Consider the following 17,839-nt stretch of genomic DNA (forward strand, 5'->3'; position numbering starts at 1 on the left):
ATATATATGTATGTTAGCGCATAGAGAGGAGCCAGAGTAACACCTGACGGAGGTGCCGCTGGACTCGGATTGCATTTGTAAAGCTCAACGTTTCACATCATCATCGTCAGCATAATGCACTTGGGCACTTTGTACGTTTGGACTTGTCGGCTCTTTTATACACACGTTTTGGTTTTGTAAGGACGTATCCCACGAGGAAACCTATGATCGTGAACTATGTTTTGCTCCTGGATGATAATGACTTATCACAACATCAACAACGGATCTTACTAGACGGCTTGAAAGCTGCAAATAAAGATGTCTTTCCTCCTCCACACACACACTCACAGTATCTCAGTGGCTTTCTGTTTATCTTGATGTTGTTAGTAGAACCTGTCAGTGGCTGTAGGATGCATGGTGCTGAAGAGGAAATGATCTGGACCTGGACAAGAGCATGAAGTATAACCCAAGAATGTATGTTACTAACTTTATTGTATCATAACACATTCCCCTGTGTATTATATGGCGATCATAGTGGGGGGTGGGAGGTGGGTGACATCGTTGGTTTTGTTTAGTCTTCGCTTTTTTGTGGTTAATGTCAACTTTTTGTGTAATTTTAATTCTTTCAATGCATATCCTGAATCTCAATAAGAATGTAATAGAAAGAAAGTTATATTACACAGGAAAGATCCTCGCATACATGCAGGGTGGACAAAAATGCTTTACAATACAATAATTTCACTGTAAATAAATGCATTGTTCCTTTTGCCTGACTGTTTGTGTCTGTCTTTCGCACATGTAGTATGTTTTATAGACTTTTGAGACCTTTTTGCTGTTACATTACATAAATCAGCTTTTGATCAGACTCGGTAACTGCTGCAGATCTCAACAAAGAAAGGTGCTTTGAGATTTCAAGGCAGCGTGAAGACAAAAGGTACAAAGGGTGCAGTAATTACGTGGTGCCTCAGTTGCCGGTGCATTAGTCACAAAGACTGCAAACTTATGTAATGTGACTGTAAAAAGTCTGAGAACTTCTGATGACACTCGGGAAACACAGAAGGAGAGAAACAGTGTAAACCTTCACCAGTGTCACGAAAGGGGATACAGTTCATATACTGTGTGTGTTCGATGATAATATGTTGATATGAGTGAATTTAAACTGCAACTTCTGGAAATTCAGTTATCTTCGCATTTATCCAGACATCATGTCTGAACTATGATCTAACTGTAATCAACTCAGATTACACTTGAGAAAAATGAGATTATAGTTACATTGTCTTGGATTACTTGATTACATTTTTGATTACATCTTTAAAATATGGCAATTTTTAAATGTTATTTAATTAGAGCAAAAATCTTCATGTGGCCTTTGATTAAAAAAGAGCAGCAACAAAAACGTGCACTAAAGACGCTTGTGAACGCACTCGATGACCTGCCCGGAACATAAGATTGGAAGTGCTTGTTGAAGGTCGACTGCTGAATGTGGAGACGCAACCGGATGTATTCAATAATTCATCCGGCAGCTAAGAGGACGATTAGCACGTAGCACTCGAGCTAACGTAATCTAAACAGTCAAAGCCTTAATAATTGAATAATAACTTTATATTGTCATTTGACAACACCAAAGATCAGACATGATTAAAGCCATCTTGATATTTAACAACCACGGGAAGCCGCGGCTGATCAGATTCTATCAGTATTTCGTAAGTATCTTTAGCATTAGCATGTTCACAACATTAGCATTTCTCTGTTGCTGTCTTTACTGTCATTTGCTAATACTCAGTGTTGTATTTAGTTTGTGTGTGTGTGTGTGTGTGTGTGTGTGTGTGTGTGTGTGTGTGTGTGTGTGTGTGTGTGTGTGTGTGAAACATACACACTTAAGCATTATAATATATATATATATATATATATATATATATATATATATATATATATATATATATATATATATAATATATAACATTAGCTGGTGCTAGCTTGCGAGGGTGTAGGGAAGCAAACCGCTAAGCTTTATGTAGCCACTGTTTAGTTTCAGTTCCCTCTTTTAAAAAACATATTTGAACAATGTGCACCTACCTAAGTAGTATTTAACGGATATCTTAGATATGATTTAGCAAAGATAAAACACATAACTTTCATGCTTTGTACAAATACATTGTAACTACTTGCTTATTGGCCTAGTTATGTAATTATCACTGATGATCTGTTTGTTTACTTATAGCTTATAACTGTAGGTAAAAGATGACCTACGTCCGTCACAAAGATCAATCAATCAAATGTAAATATAATATTAATAATTATAGTAATAAGCTGTTTGTTTAGTGCCTTTCAAACAAGAAATGCAGCCCAAAGTGTTTCACAATAAGAGAAAATAGAGTTAGAATACAAATAAAAACAAGGATGAAATCCCATAAATAATGGAAAATAAGATGAAAACACAGTTTATAATTATTGTAAAAATAAAACAAAGTAAGATTAAATATAATACTTAAGATGGAAAATAAAACCCACTGAATAATAATATTAAAAGATTATATATGTACATCAGGACAAACTGCAGCAGCAGCAAAATGTTTTCATTCTCATCTACTCTGTTCTTATCTTGTATTTTATTTCAGTAATAATATATATATATATATATATATATATATATATATATATATATATATATAATATATCAGTGGTGGGGAAATGATTTTTTAAAACTCAAAGTATTTGACCTCGAGTGCTCTCTCTACCAATCGGAGCCTGGGTCTCTGATGCTTTAAATGAACACAACAACACATCCTCTTCCCCAAGAACTAACTCTAACTGTTTATGTAGACACTGAACATATGTTTGTGCCTGTTGTGGGAATTTCCAAATGCATGAAATGCTAAAACGTTTGAACCAAAAAGTTATCCATCACTCGTATAACTTTATTAACAAACACAGAATACATTTCTTTCGCTGACTGTAACCGTTGTTTTGCAGGCGGAGGACATGCAGCAGCAGATCATTCGGGAGACTTTCCATTTGGTATCGAAAAGAGACGACAACGTCTGCAACTTCTTGGAGGGTGGAAGGCGAGTATTACTGTCGCTACGATTCTGTATGAAAACCAAGTGAACAACGAAGTATGTTATTAAACTATGTAACTAAAAAGATGTTGTTAGAGGTGAGTGATGCACGGCTCTCAGAAGAGCAGCTGCACATGACCTTGAAGGAAACGTGTTGGAAGAGTTTCTCAATGTGTTTGATGTCACGACAGAAGCTGACGTCACTTGTCAGCGGAGCAGCAGCGGAGCAGCAGCTGACTGCAGATGCAGCAGCTGACTGCAGATGTAGCAGCTGACTGCAGATGCAGCAGCTGACTGCAGATGCAGCAGCTGACTGCTGACTGCAGATGCAGCAGCTGACTGCAGATGCAGCAGCTGACTGCAGATGCAGTAGCGTTACTTTAACCATTAGATGGAAGCAAACCCACAAAAGTAGACTTAGTCTCAGTCACTTCTTTTCATTTCTCTAATCAACTCTTTTACAAACTGAACCCCCGCTGGGACTTTTATAGCATTCATTGATTAGTTTGACGAGTTTCATACCTGTTGTAGTTCCACTCGCCTCAATCTTCCTGTGAAGTCACATGTCTCTCCTCTTGCAGTCTCATTGGTGGCTCGGACTACAAGCTGATTTACCGGCACTACGCGACCCTCTACTTTGTCTTCTGCGTGGACTCGTCTGAGAGTGAGCTCGGCATCCTGGACCTGATCCAGGTCAGCTTCTTGTCTTCATAGACATATTTAATGTGTGTTTTTGAAAAGAAGACACTCGGCTCCTTTCTTTACCCGCTTCCTGCTTACGTGTTGCTTTTAATGCTGGTTATCTAAGAAATGAAAGTTCTGCTGATCTCAAGTGAAATGTTTCTGGATAAGACATTCAATAAAGAGTAATAAAGATGATACACGTGTTGTGATAGCACATAAGAGAGATAACATCAGGACAGAGTGAGTCGACCTGCTCAGTTTTCCAGCTGATCGCTGACTTCAGACAAACATCAACACAACCCTACATCGTTAATAAAGGAGGATTATGGCAGGTGGGGCGTCGCGTAGTATCCGTCTCAAAATGTACATCGGTGTCACATTGTCTAAAACCGCTTGATACAAAAGTAGGAATATCTTTATATTCTGTGAAGGTGTCGTGTGTTTACAGTCTGTATGACACATTTCTCTCTGATGACATTGGGAGGTGTTTATCTGAGACATGAGATGTTTGTCTGGATCTTGTTCCCTGCAGGTGTTTGTGGAAACGCTGGATAAATGCTTTGAAAACGTTTGTGAGCTGGACCTCATATTCCACATGGACAAGGTGAGCGTGGAGCCTTTAGTGTAACGGCCATTCTACTGCACACACACGCACACACAGACACACACAGACACACACACACACACACACACACTATGGCCTGCTGAATTATTAGGGGCGGGGGGAAAAATCCATATCGCGATATTTTGCGTGGCAATATTATATGGACACAGGGACGCCAAGTATCAAATACTTTTGATGCTTTGAATGCAAATACACATTTTATTTTTTGGGCCATTTTTGCTTTGTGGAAAAATATCCTTTAGTCGACGTGACGGAGTTTTTTCCTGAATCGATCAGCGGGACGGGCAGGAAATGCTCCGGAAACAGATGCTGATAAACTCCATAATTTGCATTTGTTTTCTTTTTAAATTGCAATATATGTTATTGCAATACTCAGCATATCGCAAAATGTTTAAAATCCCAACAATACCGTCGCGTGATGATATATTATTGGTGGATCCTTTGGTGAGTTCTCTTCAAGTGTTCAGTGTTGATTTTTAACTGCTTCTCAAACGTCGCAGCTGCAGGAACCGGCTGCAGCCGCTACAAGTAAATGAAGTTCAGTGTTCAGTGCGGCCGGAGCTCAACTTCTACATTCCAAAATGTTCTTTGCCACTATTTGTAAGTAAATTAGTTTGGCACATTGCTTCCCTGAAACATGAAGCCTGAGGGCAGCGCTGGAGACCTTAAGGCCTTTGCACACCAAGTCTGTTACTTCCATCTATAAATGCCAAAACTCCCTCATGTTTACTCCTTTATGTTTAATGTATGTGTGCCAACTCCGAAACAGCAGTTTGTCATAAATGAAATAAATAAATAAAAGGTTCAGATGAAGGCAACTCTGTATTTGTGAGCGAGCTGTAGAGACACATGAGCCCGAGGTAATGAGCAGTGTAGTTGTGTGTGTTTGTCTTTTACATACAGCTGCGCTGCTGTACGTGATCCAGGTCCTTTAGGTTTTAATAATACTGGATATTAAAGTGATTCTGCAGCTTTGAATCCCCCTTCTCACGACGGCTTCCTCTCAGAGCTGCATTGTGTTTTGAAAAGGGAAGTTTTTGCAAGAAATCAGGAAAGAAAAGTCATCAGTGTTGAAGGTTTCTTCTTGTAAATATTTGATCAGATGATGGACCTTCGTGCAGGCTCCTTTAAGACGTTCAGGCTCCAACATTAAGGCCTGCTGGTCTCTGCCTGGAGCTGAGCTGGAAGTGTTGCTGGAGACTAATCACACACATCTACGGCCATCTTGATTGAATTTTCCCAACAGGAAATTGATGTCATGTGGTGCGGTGGGGTTTGGCCTGAGGAATGTTCCCAAGATGAAACATTTCTACGAGAGAGAAAAGCTTTTGCTCTCTGAAGTTGGATAACTCCGCCCTGCACAGCCTTGTGAAAGCCACATTTATACACGCAGGCAGGGTTACGCAGACTTAACATAACTGGTCTGTCGTGGACATATGCAGATTAATAAATGTTTAATGTATTTTCCGAATGTCACTTCATGCAGCTATTGCTGATAGATATATATATATATCAAATGTAGGAATATAGCTTTATGGAATATTAAATCTTACTGATCTCAAAGCTTTTCCAGACACACCTGTTCCCAGTTTCTCATCCTTAACTTCAGAGCAGTGCTGCAATACAAGACATGTTCCCCGAAATCTTTTCTGCCCACAAGAAATCACAAATCTCAGTTTAAGAATGAAATTGAAACTGTCGATGTTCCAGAGAGGACTGAACGCTCTCCTCCTGTAAACACATCATCAGAGTTGCAGGATCGTACAGCGTCACTCGGCTTTAAACACTTACATCTGGCTGCCATTTGCAGCAGCCAGTTTCTATCTGACATCTTTCAAACAGTTGCATTTGGCAGTGTATTCTGAATGTGAAGTCATGTCATGTCTGTGTGCAGGTCCATTACATCCTGCAGGAGGTGGTGATGGGAGGCATGGTGCTGGAGACCAACATGAATGAGATCGTAGCTCAGGTTGAAGTGCAGAACCGAATGGAGAAGTCAGAGGTGAGTCTGGTTGCCACATAAAAGGATGTTTTATCTTAAAGACTGCAACTTGTGGAACTGTCCCATTGGTGCGCACCACAGGTTTGTTTTGAACAGGTGAAAATTTTTTTTTTTTTCTAAGTGAGTAGTTGTTGTTGTTGTTGTTGTTGTTGTAATACCCATTGTGGCCACAAGAGGCTGAAGTGCACCACGACCCCTTGATCTAAAAAGTAAAAGCGTTCATGTTTTCTTGCAGGTGAGTTTTAATCTTCTTCATGTGCTCTAAACACAACGTACATATTGTGCTTTAGAAAGTTATGTAACTGTACTGTCATTTCTTTCTTTTGGGTAGAAGTGTGTTTAAATCTTAGTCCTCTGTAGAACATGGGGCAGTGCTGCACTGCAGCCTCTTGTGGCCGAAATGAGTATTACAACAACAAACACACATTCTTCACCTTTTTTCAAAAATGAGAAAGAAAAAGTCATTTAGATTAAAATAATTCTCCTGGTAAAACTTGTTCTTTATGGGTTATCCTGCTAAAACCATTTAGATTTAGAAGAGTTCAGACTTCTGCCTCTCGGGGCTTCTGTCGTTACCGTTAACCTATTAAATGACTTTAAATCACCCACAACACTAAACATCATTATTAGCCCGGTTCCAGACCTCTGAATCTCCCACATCTCGGATTTGTTCAGCGACACAAACGGGTCGATGTTTCTGTGGTTAAAGAAACAATCGACCAATCAGAGCTCTGTAGGCCAAGTAGCTAAGAAGTGAGACGTCGGCCTCTCGAGAGCGACATTCATGAACAATAAAGACGAGCGTTAAAGTTATTTTAAGTCTGCGTCTTTTTTCTTCTCGTACTTATGAATCCCTCGCTTGTTATTTTACACATCACACACACACACACACACACACACACATCTGCACAAACAGGACCTAAATACATTCATGGAGGCAATCAACCGAATACTTTATGCAGCAGGAGTACGCACATGCCAATCGTTTTAAAGATGCTGTAATTTGCTTTAAAGGTGTTTTCCATGTTTCTTTGTTTTGCAGGGAGGTCTATCGGCGGCCCCCGCTCGCGCCGTCTCTGCAGTGAAGAACATGAACCTGCCCGAGATGCCCCGCAACATCAACATCGGAGACATCAATATCAAAGTGCCGAGCCTCTCCCCGTTCTGAACGGCCTTCCAGCGGCGCTCTGCGGGCCTCTGCTGTACTTGTGATGCAGCCCCCGCTCCACCCAGAGAAAAACAGTTTTATATGTGTACCATGAAAACCACGGCGGCTTGTTCTCCCCCTCATTCCTTCTCATATGAACGGGTGATAAGCAGTGGATTATTTGAGTTCTACTGTAAACAAGTTACAGATTACTCCAGTTGAAGGATTTGCACAATAATGTAAAGTTATATTCTATAAAGAGGAATATTAATATCTGTATTTTCTGCTGCTCTTTGTTCTATTTGTCCGGCTGATCTCCTCCGTTCTGCAGAAGAAAGATTAACTGTTGGCTCAGTGCATATGTTCCTGCACATCTCTTCCAAATCTCTGACATTCATCAGAGTCCAAGGTTTGAAAACTTTCCTTTTGTATGGAGCGAGTTTTTGGACTTGGCACAGTTCAATGTAATCCGATCTTTTGGCTTCTGTGTTGGGTTATAATTACTCACATCGGCTCCTCTGCTTGGCTCTTGTCACAATTAATTTGACCGTCTCTGTAATATATCTCTGACTTCCTTGTGCGTTGTGAATCGTGTTAGTGTTGTGGCTGCAGGTTGTGTCAGTGCTGCACATGTACATGCGGTGCAGTTGTACCTGGTTTTAATGTGCTGTAGAGGCATCAGCCTAACGTTGACCTGTTGGATCTGTAAGTGTTTGTACAAAGTGTGTTTGTGTCTTATTGGCTGTATTTCCGTGGTCAGAAAGATTCATTTCAACCATTACGTCGTGTCAAGACATTCCTTTCCATGCTGCAATTATTAAATGACAATAGAAATCTCTGTGGCTGCGCGTTCTTTGTTGTGTTCAACCTGCAGGTTGGACTGGTTCAGCCGGTCGGCTCCGACCATCATCTGCTCTGAGCTCCTTCTGCTCAACCACAATGATTCTGCACTCTTGTTGATACAGCCACATTCTTCCAGCCCCCCTTCACACTAATTTAGGGATTTGGGAGGATTGAGGGAGTTGTTCCCTCCCTACATATCCAGGAAAACCTGTGGCACCGCCCACCTCCACCCTCACAGACTTGGAGTGTTTCACATCAGCCGGGATCTTTCCAGCTTGTGCGTTTAATGCAGACTTCAGTCAGCTCGCAGTGGACGTCCGGCGACACGAGGTCTGGTATGTACCGCTTTCCTCATGTTTGACATGTTCATTTATCCAACATGCTGCTCGCCAAGTCCTTTAGTTGTTTTCCTTCACAGCAAAGGTTCTGTAATAGCCTGTGTGTATCAGCGGTACAGCTTTTGGCATCTGGCACAACGCTTCTTTTACACTGAAGGAGGTTTCTAAGAACAAACATTCATCCAGACACAATATATTTACTAAATGCAGGTTATGAAAAGCAATAATCAATAAAGAGCATTGGTCTCTAAAGTTAAACTTCTAAAGTTTAAACGTCTAAACTTTGGATTTCACTGCTTTCCCTTCAAATGACAGCTCTACATATCCAGCAGGAACTCTCAGGAGAACGTAAGCAGGAAATAACTTGTGCAATGCAGTTGTCGTAAAAAGGAAAGTGTATATTTAAGGTCCCAGTTTGACTTCTTGGCTCTGCTTTGGATTGATTGGTTGTCAACATCCAGCGCAGGCTGCACAGGAAGCTCATCTGTACATCGTGCAGCCGAGCGCTCGCAGAGCTGGGGAGGCCACAGGTTCACGTGCAGGTAGAACCATAAAGGAAAAGTGTGTGTGGGGTCTTCACATTTTTGAGATTAGATTAACTGTTGATCCCCAACAGGGAGTTTGGTTGAAGTGTGAGAGAAGAGAGGAATGACTCAAACTAAATGTGTGTAAGAAGAAGAAGGTGTCCAGGTTTAGTCGTTCGCAGATAGTCCTGTGCAAAAAGCTGCTTCCATGTACAAAGATGCACGTTTCATACGATACGATAACAAGGCACAGCTTTCGTCCAGTGAGATTACAGTCGCAGGAGAGTCCGTTATGAAATGTGAAGACATGAACGACATGATTCTGCTCCCTGCTTGGGATTTGTTTGGCTTAGATTGCTGATTACTTTTCCTAAAGGGACATGAGAAGCATGTCTCTGGCAGCTCATTCAGCTCAACTACTTTCTTTACGTTCATACTAATACTTGTGTTTATAAGAGCAAATGCCTCAAAGTGCTTCATAAACAAAACGGCAGAAAGCAGAACATAAAGGACTCGATCAGAAGTGAAGCCAGTTAAATATGAACAAACACATCTGAAGTCCGATGAGAGAGAAGCACGAGAACATGTTGTATGAGGTGCTCCATCGTCTGTAATCTGCAGTCGATGGTGGTCGGCCCCAGCTTGCAGAAGCAGACGGTGTAATGATGCAACCTCCTCTGTTGATGACGCATCCTTGTTTACAACGGTTCCCGCTGGAGACGTGGGCTGGTTTTTAGACAGCACTACGTTTCGAGGAATCCCGATGCTTTCAAGAACCTGAGCTCATTTCGTGGAAAAGGAGAAAGTGAGTTCGCAGCTGCTCCCAGAGGAAAGGCACATTCCTTCCCTTCTTTCTCTTGGTTTCACAGTTTTCCGTCCAGCCTGAGAACTTGAAAGCCTTTTTTCCTCTCGGCGTCGTGCTTCTGCAGGAACTGCTCTCGGCCTCTGTACCGTCCATGTTTCCCTCTTTCAGATGCCGCATGAGCGAAGCACAGATGTCTGAGCGCATGCTTCATATTGTAGAGAGATCCCATCATGTCTGTTTGTGTGGTCTCGGTCTGCAGAGAAATGAATCAGATTCAGATGCTCTGTACCTGCTCTGCACGGCAGTCACTGTGGAGTGTCTTCGTTTGGTGCCTGATGAAGGTGCCGACACACCAAACAGACGAGAACAGGCAGCGACAGAGAAGTTGCGTCGCTTCACGTTGCCCAAAAAGTTGCATTTGGACAAACTAGCACGTGCTTTCGCACAACGAAGGAGGCACTTCATGACCTCTGGACGGGATTCATGCTCCGCTGATCCATTACTCAGGGAGGAGAGGATGTTTGTTACAAGAATAACATAACATCTAATCACCAGACTGTGTAACAATGTATCACAGTCACCTCTCCTTTATATGACCGTTATGATATAGTAATTCAATTATGTCAAAGTTCAGTTTGAAACCAAGTCGTAGTAAATAAAATGTAATGATCCAAGAGATGTATTGTGCTGTCAGCAGAATGGGCTGTTCTGTCTACACACGGGTTTCACACCGCGCCGACGCTGCAGTTGTTAATGTCCCTAAATCAGTAATAGGAACGGGATTTGCGGACTTTCAACTCGCAGCTCATCAGAAGATAAAGAAGTGTTCTCGTTGTTATGAAGACGGTTCGGCTGTCCTCACGTGACGAGTCTGTAACTTCAGTCAAGGTCCAAGGACACAAATAAAGTTTAACGCTCAACATTTACTAAATAAAATACTGAATATATATATATATATATATATATATATATATATATATATATATATATATATATATATATATATATATATATATATATATATATATATATACTGTGTGTGTGTATATATATACTCTCTGTCCTCAGACTCTCTGTCCTTACACCCTCTGTCCTCAGACCCTCTGTCCTTACACCCTCTGTCCTCAGACCCTCTGTCCTCAGACCCTCTGTCCTTACACCCTCTGTCCTCAGACCCTCTGTCCTCAGACCCTCTGTCCTCAGACCCTCTGTCCTTACACCCTCTGTCCTCAGACCCTCTGTCCTCAGACCCTCTGTCTTTACACCCTCTGTCCTCAGACTCTCTGTCCTTACACCCTCTGTCCTCAGACCCTCTGTCCTTACACCCTCTGTCCTCAGACCCTCTGTCCTCAGACCCTCTGTCCTCAGACCCTCTGTCCTTACACCCTCTGTCCTCAGACCCTCTGTCCTCAGACCCTCTGTCCTCAGACCCTCTGTCCTCAGACCCTCTGTCCTCAGACCCTCTGTCTTTACACCCTCTGTCCTCAGACCCTCTGTCCTCAGACATATATAAATATATATATATAAATATATCTGTACACTAAAAGAATATTCCTATCAAACTAAGTGATATCATAAAATTACATCATAATTAAAGTGGTTTTATTGACACCTGTTTATGAACAGCTGACATATTTCCTTCCTGGGTGTCTCTCACGCTCTCCCAGCGTGCAGCGGTGATCACATGAAGGTGTTGCAGAGGAAACACCTGAACATGCTATCAGGTAGGAAGGAACAGAGGGACGTCACTCAGGACAGTCAGGGTTTGTCCTTCAAACGAGCAAAGTATGATTGGAGTGTGTGTGTTTTCTTCTAACGTATGATGTGCAGCGGCAGATATTACCACAGCACATCTCATCTGCTGCTGAATAAACTTACAATTAACTGAGGATGTCGTAGTCAAGTCTAAGCTGCTTTGAAGCCACCGGTTTATTACAATAACATTTTCTATTGAGGCTAACTGTTGTTTATTAATAAGGAGATCATGATGAGCTTTATGGACTGTATCAGGTTGGTCTACGTGTGTCGGGAATAGATATCGGCTGTAAATGTTGCTTATCGTAAGATAAAGATAAGATAAACCAGCGTGTGTTTTATAAGTTGTACTTGGCTGCATGTAAGTGATGGTTGACCTTGTTGTAAAATAATCCAGATAGTGTCATGAATATTTCCCGTCCAGCTGGTTAGTGCTTCATTAGAACCCAAGGATACACATCATGGAAAATACTAATACCAGCAAATATACTTCAAGGTATACTGTACACGAGAAATCATTTAAATAGAACATTAATAAATAGAATAGGATTTTTTTATAATAAAGAAAAGAAGAGAAGAAATAAATAGGAGAGAAAGAAGTATGTTAACAATTAAATATAAATGTAAATACATAAAAATCTTAATTAAATATATTAAATAAAATATTAATATCTTATAAATGGAAATGTTTCAGAATGTAGAAATAAAACAACTTACTGGAAACCAGTAACATGACTGTTGAGAGGTGAATGTCACATAGTTTAACCCTTTGACAGACAGCTCAGCACCAGTTATTGATCACATGACGCTGTGCTGCACACTGAATGACGAGTCTTCCCATCTTTCCACTTCTCCTTAGGTGTTATGAAAATGTCTTTTTTTCCATGTTAATAGCTCAGCCATTAACTGAGGAGGGAGAGACCTGCAGTGCTGCACACAGACCGAGACCCCTCAGAGTCCGCCTCTGCCCCCCTGAAGCAGACATGGGGAAAGTCTACTATGTCAGTAGAAACGTGGGCCTGGCGCTGCTCGTGCTGGCGGCCACTGCTCTGGTTACGATTATAGCTTTGTCCGTTGCCTACGAAAGGGCCAAGAATCTAGGCAAGTCTAAAGCAGGAGCGACGGGCAGCACCAGCATGCCTACACCCCTCTCCACCCCCTCCACCCCGAAGGAGCCCTGGGACCGCTACAGACTTCCACACTCCCTCGCTCCCGTCTCCTACAACGTCACCCTGTGGCCCCGGCTGAAGCCCGACGCAGACGGCCTGTACGTCTTCACCGGACACTCAGCGGTGGTGTTCAGGTGTGTGCAGGAGACCGACCTCATCATCATCCACTCCAACAAGCTCAACCTCACCAGCTTCTCTGGGCACCACGCTAAGCTGAGTGGACTGGGTGAAGCCTCGGCGCCCACGATCCAGAAGTCCTGGCTTGTTGTGAACACGGAGTATCTGGTCCTTCAGCTGCGCCGCAGACTCGCTGCAGGAGCGTCTTATGTTCTTTACACTGAGTTTCAGGGGGAGCTGGCAGATGACCTGGAGGGCTTCTACAGGAGTGAATACACTGAGGGCGGTGTGAAGAAGTAAGCAATCACATGCGGCACCATGATTGTGAATTAAAGGAGACATATCGTGCAGTTTCAGGTTCATACTTCTAGTTTGGGTTTCTACTAGAACGTGTTTACACGCTTTAATGCTCCGCTTCAGCGCCTGTCTCTTTAAGACCCCTTCCCAAAAAAGCTGCTCTGCTCTGATTGGCTTACGAGAAAAGAATATGGCACACCTTTGCAAAGGTAGATCTTAACTCGTGGGGGAACACTCACATTGTGTCTCTAATGAGCCTGAACGTGACAGAAGCTTGTCTTATGGTCCAACACGCACATGTTTCCACTAAACAAACAAACACACTAAAGGTTTTCATGATATGTCCCCTTTAATGTCACGGTTCCAATGTTCCTCTTTGGGACTTTGGAGTACTTCACTCGTCTATTATGTGTTAATGTTTAATTGGAACATTTTGCAGAGTTGTCGCTACTTCACAGATGCAAGCAACTTATGCCAGGAAGACCTTCCCCTGCTTCGACGAGCCCGCCATGAAAGCTGCTTTCAATGTCACCCTCGTGCACGACCGCGACACCGTGGCTCTGTCCAACGGCAGGGAAACTGGTGCGTTTCTCAGGACAGTGCAAAAGCAAATTGAAAAGCAGTGCTGGGGAGAAATGAACTACATGTAATTAAATTAGGGATTTAACAACATTTTGCAGTAATTTGCAAAAAAACATATTTTAATGATTGAAGTAATTAAATTACTTTTTTTTTGCCATTTTTGTCTAAAATTGGGCCATAAAAGGAAATAAATTATTTATTAAAAAGAGGCATTTAACCATTTCAATGGAACTATTTGCTTTCTTTTTAACTTTTATTTTGAAATACACTCAATTGAGTGGCATTTGTTGCTGACGTGACTTTTTTTATATTATATTTTGTTTTAATTTTGTATCACATGTACATTGACGAGTAGCTTCAGTTACTCGTTTTCTCCCTGGAGTAAAGTTATTCTTCACCAACACTGTTGAAAAGATATTATTTAAGTAATTATACAAAAACACAAAGGATGGTTCGTACAAAGTATTTGACGTTTTATTTAAAAGTGAGCAAACGACATAAAGGTGTGTTTTGTGTGACACAGTTTGATTGTAAAGAATGAATAACTTGGACATGTTATAAGAACATGAGCGACTGGATGCTGTTGACAGTCTCCCTCCTCCCTGAACAGGAACTGCAGACGCTGTCGTCGACGGCGTTCCCGTCAGAGTGACGACATTCGAGCCCACACAGAGAATGTCCACATATCTGCTGGCGTTTATTGTCAGTGACTTTGTTAACGTTCATTCAACCCAAAACAACAATTTGTTGGTAAGAGATGTTCCCTGTATGTGTTTACATCAGCACTGTGGTCAGAATACACATTAATGTGGATCGATGCACACTGACGAGGTCAAAGCTGCAAGGGTTCAGAGGTCACGCCGTCTGCAATATTCCTGTGACCGCAGCGTAAAAACGTTTAGGACGGAGGAATTAAAGCTGACAAATCTTTTGCAGATCCGAATCTGGGCTCGAAGAAAAGCCATCGAGGACCGGCAGGGTGACTATGCTCTCAACGTCACAGGGCCGATGCTTCAGTTTTACGAGCACTACTACAATGCAACATATCCGCTCTCCAAGTCAGGTAGGTCGACTCTGCATCCACAGGCCGACGGAGAAGATGTTTCCTGTGAAGACAGAAATCTTAGTCTCATTTCCTCTTAGTCTTTCATTTAAATTGGAAAGAATACAACATCGTGTGCAAGCTTTGCACATATGTTGGGACGTTTAAACCAGTCTTAAGAAGGAGTTCCAGGAAGTAGAATACATTGTGCAGCAGTGGTGAATCATCATGACTCAAATCAAAGAGACACGTAGCAACCAGGACAAGAGACTGAAAATAACCACAAAGAAACATGAAACTATGACAAAGAGATGCACAACAGCTGCAAAGAGACAGATAATGAAGGAAAAAACAACAAAACAACCACAAAATAAAAGTAAAACAATTCAAGTCACATTAAAGTTCAGTGGTTTCTCAGACACTTGATGCATGTCTGATGTCCTCCCCAGATCAGATCGCTCTGCCTGACTTCCATGCTGGAGCGATGGAGAACTGGGGTCTGATCACATACAGGGAGACGGCCCTGCTGTATGACCCCATTATGTCTTCCACTGGAAACAAAGAGAGAGTTACAACTGTCATCTCCCATGAACTCGCACACATGGTAGGAAAATAATGTTCCTGCCAAAAGTGATGTTCTTATACGTGTTCCAGTTTTTAGCAATCAGGAGTTAATAATCATTTGGTACAAACTTCATCTCAACTCGTTTGTGTAAACACACATTTGGCCAAAGTGCTGAACCTCCCTCTGCAAAGCCAGATGACAGATCATCACCTGGGGACCAATTACCCCTGCGCACTTTTAGTGTTTCATTTCCTGCCTGCCAGCATCAGTGATGGGAAATTCTGTGGTTGGGAATTTTCTTAAAAGGACAGTTCAGTCCAAAAATACATATTTGCGATGTAGATTGTTTTGCTGTGAGTTGCCGAGAAAAGACATCCGCATACTTTGTGGACAGTTTCATGCAGGAACTATTTTCTTTATACCGAACCACACGCGCAAACCGTATCACCGCGCAGCTACAGTTCTCCAACAAGAGACTTGTGCTCACTCGCCGCTCTGTGAAGTTTAGTAGAAAGAAAATAGTTCCGACATGAAACGGCTCACAACAAGGTCTGTGATTGTCCTCAGTGACAGTCATGACTTTATGCAAAGAGACATTTCTGTTGAGTGAGCACCACGAGCCCAGTGCCATCTGGTTCCATTATATTTGAGAGAAGGCAGACATCTCCAACACTCACTAGCGCTGCAGGTAAGAGGAACAACATGTGTGTGTCCCTCTGAGACGCTGCGTATTCCTTTAGTCGTGTTGGTACCTCGCTGTCAGACGGCAACATCTTTGTGGCTTTTCATGTCTTTTATTTGTTTTAGTGGTTTGGAAACCTGGTGACTCTGCGATGGTGGAACGACCTGTGGCTGAACGAGGGCTTTGCGTCGTACGTGGAGTACCTCGGAGCTGACTATGCTGAGCCCACCTGGAACATCGTAAGAGCTTCGATGACTGTCTCACAGACAGGGTCGTGTCAGAACGCCCGTCCTAACTCATCTCTCCGTTTGGCTGCAGAAAGACCAGATCATCATGTCTGATGTGCACACGGTGTTTGCTGTAGATGCTCTGGCCTCCTCCCACCCGCTGTCCCGTCAAGAAGAGGAGGTCCAAACTCCTCCTCAGATCAGCGAGATGTTCAACACCATCTCCTACAGCAAGGTCTGCTCCTCTGGACGAATCTCATACAGAATCTGATGACAGGTCTTTAAAGACATAGTTAGTATTCCAATGTTGCACATTTATCAAAATTTATCTGCAATATAGATTATATATAGATTATATATAGATTATATATAGATTATATATAGATTATATATAGATATAGATTATATATAGATTATATATAGATATAGATTATATATAGATATAGATTATAGATTATATATAGATTATATATAGATATAGATTATAGATTATATATAGATTATATATAGATATAGATTATATATAGATTATATATAGATATAGATTATATATAGATTATATATATATTATATATAGATATAGATTATATATATAGATATAGATTATATATAGATTATATATAGATACAGATTATATATAGATTATATATAGATATAGATTATATATATATATATAGATTATATATAGATTATAGATATAGATATAGATTATATATAGATTATATATTATATATATATATATATATATATATATATATAGATTATAGATATAGATTATATATAGATTATATATAGTTTATAGATTATATATAGATATAGATTAGATATAGATATAGATATAGATTAGATATAGATTATATATAGATATAGATTATATATAGATTATATATAGATATAGATTAGATATAGATATAGATTAGATATAGATTAGATATAGATATAGATATAGATATAGATTAGATATAGATTATATATAGATATAGATTAGATATAGATTATATATAGATATAGATTATATATAGATATAGATTATATATAGATATAGATTATATAGATTTATATATAGATTATTATATATAGATATATATAGATATAGATTATATAGATATAGATATAGATTATATATAGATTATATATAGATATATATAGATATAGATATATATAGATTATATATAGATATAGATTATATATAGATTATATATATAGATATAGATTATATATAGATATAGATTATATATAGATTAAGATTATAGATTATCTATAGATTATAATAGATTATATATAGATCACCACCCCACCATGTTGCCTCATCAGGGAAACATCTTGTTTTAATATTTTGGATTGGATGTGAAAGTCTTTGTTGTTTATGAGAAGTTGAAAGCAGCAACATGTTGATG

General features: G+C 40.6%; 2 protein-coding genes across 2 annotated transcripts; both read left to right on the forward strand.

The window, feature by feature from the left end:
• Positions 1-1,430: 1,430 nt before the first annotated feature.
• ap3s2 (adaptor related protein complex 3 subunit sigma 2) lies at positions 1,431-8,334 on the forward strand. The gene is made up of 6 exons (XM_029428739.1): positions 1,431-1,682; positions 2,953-3,044; positions 3,620-3,731; positions 4,255-4,326; positions 6,242-6,349; positions 7,392-8,334. Exons 1-6 carry the CDS (start codon positions 1,614-1,616, stop codon positions 7,515-7,517), a joined length of 579 nt encoding a protein of 192 aa, XP_029284599.1. The 5' UTR covers positions 1,431-1,613; the 3' UTR covers positions 7,518-8,334.
• A 3,171-nt stretch (positions 8,335-11,505) lies between these two features.
• Positions 11,506-16,746, forward strand: LOC115027791 (aminopeptidase N-like). The gene is made up of 7 exons (XM_029461293.1): positions 11,506-13,343; positions 13,784-13,926; positions 14,537-14,676; positions 14,863-14,989; positions 15,418-15,572; positions 16,341-16,454; positions 16,534-16,746. Exons 1-7 carry the CDS (start codon positions 12,586-12,588, stop codon positions 16,711-16,713), a joined length of 1,617 nt encoding a protein of 538 aa, XP_029317153.1. The 5' UTR covers positions 11,506-12,585; the 3' UTR covers positions 16,714-16,746.
• Positions 16,747-17,839: the final 1,093 nt, after the last annotated feature.

The sequence above is a fragment of the Cottoperca gobio genome, chromosome 3 (genome assembly GCF_900634415.1).
Source record: "Cottoperca gobio chromosome 3, fCotGob3.1, whole genome shotgun sequence".
Lineage (NCBI taxonomy): Eukaryota > Metazoa > Chordata > Actinopteri > Perciformes > Bovichtidae > Cottoperca > Cottoperca gobio.

What these genes read in the sequence shown, in the direction of transcription:
- ap3s2 (XM_029428739.1), top strand. Translation starts at nt 1,614, where the DNA reads ATGATTAAAGCCATCTTGATATTTAACAACCACGGGAAGCCGCGGCTG. An exon ending in AACTTCTTGGAGGGTGGAAG is followed by an intron (nt 3,045 to 3,619) that starts GCGAGTATTACT and finishes CTCCTCTTGCAG; the next exon opens with TCTCATTGGTGGCTCGGACT. An exon ending in TCATATTCCACATGGACAAG is followed by an intron (nt 4,327 to 6,241) that starts GTGAGCGTGGAG and finishes GTCTGTGTGCAG; the next exon opens with GTCCATTACATCCTGCAGGA.
- LOC115027791 (XM_029461293.1), top strand. Translation starts at nt 12,586, where the DNA reads ATGACGAGTCTTCCCATCTTTCCACTTCTCCTTAGGTGTTATGAAAAT. An exon ending in ACTGAGGGCGGTGTGAAGAA is followed by an intron (nt 13,344 to 13,783) that starts GTAAGCAATCAC and finishes AACATTTTGCAG; the next exon opens with AGTTGTCGCTACTTCACAGA. An exon ending in CCCAAAACAACAATTTGTTG is followed by an intron (nt 14,677 to 14,862) that starts GTAAGAGATGTT and finishes AATCTTTTGCAG; the next exon opens with ATCCGAATCTGGGCTCGAAG.